Raw genomic sequence first — 6,731 nt, 5'->3', positions numbered from 1 at the left:
TAAGTCAATGTAAAGAGCGCTGCTGTCTTCTAGCGTATAATTTGACTGGAGAAAGCACTTTATAATACCTGAGTCTTTTAAGGGAGAAGCTCTATCATAGAAAAAATAGAGGAGAGATTAAAGCACATGGGAAAATAGACTTTTGGCCTAATTTCCTTTCTCTAAAGCTGAAGAATACCTGGCAGCTAATGAAATATAAGGTGAGTACACAACTCTGAGATTAGAGCTTTGCTCTATAATGTTTTTACCTGCTTTCCCCAACCATCTGGATAAACCAGGTGTAAATGTCGCCTTTTTTTTTAAAGTGGTGAATATGAAAATGTAAAAAAAATGTGATAAAAATTATTGAATTTCCTGCCATGGAGGTTTTTTATTAAAAAATGGTAAGAAAGTTGAACAGGGGATTTGCAACTGAGCATTAGGTAAGCATATTTTTACTACGTGTTTCCAGTTTAAAACAGAAGTTAGTTTGGTAAGAGATACTGCCTTCACCGTTACAGATGTGATATAAAACTCCAAATACAATGGAATAGATTGCCTTATTCCATAAAAATGCCCAAATAAGCCCAGGATCCATTTCCCTCCCTTCTCCTAAGACAGTATATATCATTATTAGAAGTCACCACAGGTCCAAAAAACCGCCCCCAGAAAACCTTGATCGCTCATCACTTAAATCACCAGAGTCCCAGAATGCACCTACAGATTTATATACCAATATTCATAGAAAATGTGTTAACAGAAATTCAGCAGTCACAACAGTAAAGCCATTAGGAAGAGAACGCTGTTTCCATGACCAGCACCCTGCTGCTCTACATTAACACAGAGTGCTGGCTTAGGTTATACGGAGTCCCCTTTGAAGAAGATATTTCAGTTTCTCAAAGGAAGTCCACCTTCTCATAGGTCTTTTCAATGAGGGTTAACATGTTCTTCAAGTCAGCTGACTGCTGAATAGTGTTCATATCCTTTAAAAGACCTTTCTGGTTTTTTATCTTCAAAATTTCTTCCTAAAGAAGGAAAGAATAATAGACAACAAATAAAAAACAGCTTTCCCCGAGTCCAACAGAAATTTCATTTTCATGCAGCCTAGCTGTACCTGAATAAAGCTAAAATAAAAAGGATTTGAAGACACAGAATGAGACAGTATTCCTTCCACCATTTACAGAGAGATATATTTCAGAAATTATTACAGGTTCCCTAGGACCACAGGTTCCTAGGGAAATTACGTGTGATCCTTTAAATTACAGGTTTTCTAGGATTTTGTTCTGTTTTTAAAACATAAGCATATAGTTCTCAATGAAAAGGAAAAAAAAAAAGAAAAAAGAGAAAACATCAGATATTTCAGAATTTTCAGAATTGCTCCCTCTGGCAGAGGTTAAGTGATAAAAGCAGATTCTGTTGCCTTTCTTCTCATAGCCAAGGTGTCTCTGAAAATATATTCCATGCTCACCTGCAAAGTGGGTGCCTGGAAGCTGCGCTTGGGCAGTTCTGGAAGGTGGAGTGCTCCACTGCCATTTTCCTGGAATACCTAGAAGGGGAAAAAGAGGGGGGAGGGCAGGGAAAAAACAAACCCCAAACCATCAGGCACACAAGTAGGGAAATAACTGGCTGTCATTATCCAACTTCTGAAAACTAAACTTCTTAATTTTGCAACTGAAGTTGGAAAGATTGAAGAGATACACTCCCAAAGGCAAATAAGGCCTTCCTTATACAACACAGAAACAGCTTGGGTGCGATAGCTCTGGAAACACATTCTCCCTAGAGGAATGCAGCAACAGCCATTGGAAATACCTTCCTGGCCTTTTTTTCATCTTCCTCTAACTGGCTCTTGAGCACCTGGATTTTGTACTGCAGTTGCTGTATAGTTTCTTCAATGCGTTCTGCTGATCGCTCAGCTTCATTTATTTCTTCCTAAGACAAAAGAGACACAAAAACAGAACAAAATTTGCTTTAGAGATGGTGAGCCTTTTGCGTATAAGATACTGATAATCAGCATCAGCTCAGTCACTGAAAAACCATCCAAAAAGATACACTGCTTTGTAGCAAACGTGGGTGACAATGATGAACAGTGGACAACAACTCTGCAACAGCAGAGGAATAGCCAGCAGACCGTCTGCTAAACAGTCAGAACACACCGAGCAGCAGCAGACAGGTAAGATATGTTCCTCCCTTCCTTGCCTTTCATACCTGCAGTTGTACCAAAGACTCTTCATTTGTCTCAAGCATTTGTTTCTCTGCCATTTGAAGGCTCGGGACATTCTTCAGGTTGCCCAGCTTCCCTGGAGGTACCTTTAAAGTCTTGAAAAATCTCAGCACCCTTTATTATAGAAAAAGGAAAGCATGACTTGTTTGGAGTTCTTCGCAAAACAAAAAGAAAACTGATTAATGACTTCACTGGGGAAAAACTAAACTCAGTTTAGCCCAATTGCTGCCAGTGAAGTAAAAGGATCCAGACAGGAAGAAAAGCTGTCTTGAATTGTTTTCCAAAATCACGTGGAATAGATGGCTAAGGAAGGAACCAGGAACAAGAAATCCCACCATTCTAACCTTTGCTATTGCACTGACGTGTGGTTTCTATCCCATTGACCTGTACACTCCCCGACTATAAATTGGCATTAACTAGTATTTTCCCAGTTCCGACCTTTCTGCTTTTCAAAGTAAAACTAAGTTCTAAAAGCAGCATTTTTAACCGCTTCCAAACAAAGATAATTTTAGTAAAATCTGTAAATGCTTTTGTGAAATGTGATACACAGTTTTATGCCAGAGGAATAGCTTTAGCTTGCTCTCAAAGGTCCTGATTCTGAGGAAGGCTTGAATTCTTCCAAGTTGGATCTGTCTGTTACATACACCAAACCGCCACAATTTCCATGCATCTCAGATGAGATTGCAGGAGTCTGGCAACTTCAGAAATTAAACACCTCACAAATTAAACATTGTTAAAAAAACCAAAACAAAACATTTACAAAAAACTAGCTCCTCATGTTTGAGCCTTGAGGCACTGTAAGAACAAAGAAAGCAACATATCAACATAGAGCCTGAGCCTGTAAGAGCCTGGTATACCGACACACATGCACACAAAAATTCTCAGACACTCAAGCATATGTAATTACTCCCACAATGACATAAAAAAAAGCTACAAGTTATGCCCCAACAGAAAATTTCAATTCTCCTTGAAGAAACTTCAACAGTCAGAAAATGAATTAGCTTTTAAGAAAATTTAGCTGTAACTGCTCCCACCACTATCATAAAATGATAACAAAATAAATAGCTGCCCACAAATTTAAACCCTGTATAAAGAGTACAAAGCTGATTCAAGGAGCTCTTAAGAATACCTCCTAGGTTCTGTCATGCATATAGAAGTAGATAAAGTGGGTCTTTCAACAACTCTTGCTTGTCTGCTTCAATCAAGGTACCGTCAAGATATTTCCCTCCTTTATTTTGTATCAGCTCTCCCTTCCAAGATTTCCTAAATGTGATTGCTCCCAGGAGCAATTCTGTAAGTATGGTAGAAAACAACATCCTTTCTCTCCCCTTTTTTTATTTTTTTTTAAATTATAATTTCTTACCTGTCTTTCAGCAAATTGAGGTGCTTCTGAACATCATCTTTCCTCTCACTTTGTTGGCACAAAACAGATCTGGAAAGAAAATAAAGGCAGAATTTTCATCGCAAAGCCTGCAAGCACAGAGAACACATCAAGTGAAGTGAACATAGTCAAAACTTCTCTAGCTAAAAATTTCCAACTTCAGACAGAAAGTGTTATATTATACCAGACAAAATATACACAGCCAGCCATATTGCCCAAAAAAGCTCCAAAGTTTTTCCAGTTCAAGCAATGTTATGATTTTTACTTTATTCCTTGTGGAAACAATGAAGAACCACCAGGATATTTGGCACTTACAGTATTACTGAATCCATTACAGTTTCCAGAAACTGCCTACTACTCTCTGAGAGAGTCTGCCAAGATCGTATTTTAGCACTGGTTAGCTTCACCTTTTTTGAAGAACCTTTTTCTCCTGCTAACACAAAGGAAAAAAGGAAAAGATATGATTTGTCAAACCTGGATAGACACCTTTGTGACTCAATTCAGTCAGATCATAGTCAAAACAGTTAAGATTTTTCTGTGTCAGAAAACTATCAGGTCAAATCTATCCACATTAGGTGGTACTTACTATTTGCAAGTCACAAGTTGTTTAAAAAGCACAAAATAGAAAAGGTTCTATCTGTTTAGAATGAAACTGCTGTAAGAAACTCTCCCAAAGTCATTGGCAATACAAGTGAGAAAACCCAGAATGAAATAAGAGTGGGAATATACGTAAGTGAGAAACTCAATGCAGCAGGGGCCTCATCTCATTCGTATGTCCAATACAACACATGCCACTCTTGAGAGAGGTTGGCAGAGAAGACAATGACTTCCGAAGAGAAAGTTAAAATGTTGTGGGTGCTTGTGGTGGAATTTTACAAGAGAAGAACACTTCTTGCAAACAAAACGTGTGCATATACAACACATGATACAAACGCACACTAGCTAACGACTGTACTGCGAATACTCGCTGTTACTGTTCAGAAAGAAAACTCTGAAACTTATTTCAGTGACATCTCACATCTATGACTTCAACACAGCAGTTACTACTTTTACTTTCAGTGTTTTCGAAAAACAAGACACATAGGACAAGGGAAGAATGCAATCCTACCTGCAGGGGAATAGTCCCCATGTTCCTTAGCTTTCCTTTTGACTGTCTGAGTGACCTGCTGAAGAGAAAAAATTACAGCAAATGTGGTAATTTTGAAACTGCTGTGCAACCATTCATCTACTACTAGCAACCCACTATAAAAAGGCCATGAAAGCACTGACAGAGGTCTACTGACGCTGACCACAAAAAAGGCTTTTTGAACTGTGAAACAGGAATTCATCTCAAGCAGGTTAGAGAAAGCAATTCTCTCTTAATTCCTCCCATTCCAAGAATGAGGTCATGAAATAAGAAATGCACGAGATGTTTGGCTATCCAGCCACATCTGGCGATCATGCCGTTCACAAGTTCAGTGGTTAAGCAAACTCTCTCCAACAGAAAGCTGCCTAGGCCAATCCCGAGACACGCGGAGAATATTTTCCAGAACTGAGTAAACATCACCTGAGCTGAACGAACTCTGACTTTATCACTCTGCTCAAACAGATGCTATGCAGCTCTTCAGAACTCCACAGCCAGCTTGCCTTTTTATTAATCATCAGGCAATGCTTCCCTCTACTTGTCACAGGCACACTAGCACGCAACTAGAAATTCTGGAAACCAGGGAGCAGCTAAAGCAGTGGGTCTCAAAAGAGCTGTTCACACTGGACATTTCCTCAAGAGGACTACCTTTAGTTAATGAAATATTCTCTATAAATTCCATTAAAAAACTGATCAAAAATGCCTTTTTTTTTTTCTTCTGTCTCTCTTCGGTTACTTTTCTAATTTCTTTAATCCAAAATAATTATTACCTTTCTTTTTTGACCTTGTTTTCTTCCTTCTCCATCTGTTCCCTTTTTTTTGCTGGAAGACCCTTGTCGATTTTGGGATTTAAACTTTTTTTTTGCAGATCCCCCGCCAGTGGTCTCCCCCATTTTACTGGAAGATGCGTGGCGGCGTTTCATGATCTGTAAACCAAATGGAACAGGAGGAAACAAAACCAAAATTAAAATCCAGCAATTATAATCCATACAGTACAAACCAGACATTAACAAGCAAAATGATGGAAATACCCAGTGCTAAATGACCCAAATGTCCGCATATTTGCTAACCCAAAGCCTAAATCTTGCATATTTATCTAAGTGCAGGACCACAAAAAAACATCCCCATTTGCCTTTTAGACAAGTCTTTCCGCGTTCCACATCTCTTTCTAAGTGTAAAGCCAGCACGTCTGTACGCCAAAGAGCAGCAACGGCAATTCAACGGTAACCACACTGAGAACAGGCTAAATTTGTTCTTAAAGGCCTCCAACAACAGTAATTCTTTATCTTTCTAATGCAGTTCAGCGCAGTCATCCCATTACCAGAACCTTCTACCCCAGCGCCTAACCATACCGTTCCTTGCTGCAGTTTACACCTTTAAAAGTTTATTTTCTTACTCACTATAGAGATGGAGGAAAAAGAAAGTCACACAGACGACAGGAATCGTTACACCCACCTAGCCTTCTGTTTTCTAAGCACAACGACTCAGACGTACTCAGTTTTTCTCATCCCCACAGGCCACTTCTTCCCTCATGCAGAGGCCCCCGACACGACTCGCCAGGCGACAGTCGCGACCGACACCGGGTAAATAAGTCCTGCCTCTCCCCCCGCCTCCAATAACTACCATAATACGGAGGCCGTGGTCTGCTTCTCAGGGCACACCTCGATGGGCAGCACGACGGCTCGCCATGTCGCCGTGTCGCGACAGCGTCCGGACGCGACTCGGGTGGGACAGCACTTGCAACGTTACCTCAGCGTGCGAGGCGCGGACTACAACTCCCGGCATGCAACGCTGCCCGCCACGGCCGTGCACCGAGCGAAAGGCGTGCTGGGAGTTGTAGTCTTCACCACTCTTGCTCCCCCCGTACCCCCAAACTCCTGCTCCCCGTCGCTGCCGGATAACAGCGCGGGAACCTCCACAAAACCTCCCTCCAGCTCATCCCCCCCGAGACTCACCGCCCCGGCGCCTCCTCAGCGCTCCCGCCGACCCCGCCTTAAGCCGCCGAGCCGTTAGCAAACCCTTTTCCC

General features: G+C 41.0%; 1 protein-coding gene across 3 annotated transcripts; it reads right to left on the bottom strand.

The window, feature by feature from the left end:
- Window positions 1-460: 460 nt before the first annotated feature.
- On the bottom strand, window positions 461-6,471 carry CENPQ (centromere protein Q). 3 transcript variants are annotated; one of them, XM_009319687.1, is made up of 9 exons: window positions 6,199-6,471; window positions 5,475-5,601; window positions 4,690-4,747; window positions 3,897-4,011; window positions 3,564-3,632; window positions 2,185-2,314; window positions 1,789-1,908; window positions 1,448-1,525; window positions 461-1,004 (listed from the first exon to the last, which is right to left on the bottom strand). In XM_009319687.1, exons 1-9 carry the CDS (start codon window positions 6,210-6,212, stop codon window positions 876-878), a joined length of 840 nt encoding a protein of 279 aa, XP_009317962.1. In that variant the 5' UTR covers window positions 6,213-6,471; the 3' UTR covers window positions 461-875. The 3 variants fall into 3 exon arrangements, with proteins under 3 accessions (XP_009317962.1, XP_009317963.1, XP_009317960.1); XM_009319688.1 differs by having other exon boundaries at window positions 6,366-6,471; XM_009319685.1 differs by having other exon boundaries at window positions 5,475-5,630; window positions 6,454-6,471.
- Window positions 6,472-6,731: the final 260 nt, after the last annotated feature.

Source organism: Pygoscelis adeliae, unplaced genomic scaffold (genome assembly GCF_000699105.1).
Source record: "Pygoscelis adeliae isolate BGI_AS28 unplaced genomic scaffold, ASM69910v1 Scaffold121, whole genome shotgun sequence".
NCBI classification, from domain to species: domain Eukaryota; kingdom Metazoa; phylum Chordata; class Aves; order Sphenisciformes; family Spheniscidae; genus Pygoscelis; species Pygoscelis adeliae.
Note: the sequence above shows the minus strand (reverse complement) of the source record. Positions and strands in the feature narration are given on the sequence as shown.

Bases quoted from the DNA above. Each gene is read 5' to 3' on its own strand.
- CENPQ (XM_009319685.1), bottom strand. From the start codon at position 5,627: ATGAAACGCCGCCACGCATCTTCCAGTAAAATGGGGGAGACCACTGGC. The intron at 4,012-4,689 runs GTAGGATTGCAT...TTGTGTTAGCAG, and splicing joins TGGGGACTATTCCCCTGCAG to GAGAAAAAGGTTCTTCAAAA. The intron at 1,526-1,788 runs GTATTTCCAATG...TTCCCCTTCTAG, and splicing joins ATGAAAAAAAGGCCAGGAAG to GTATTCCAGGAAAATGGCAG.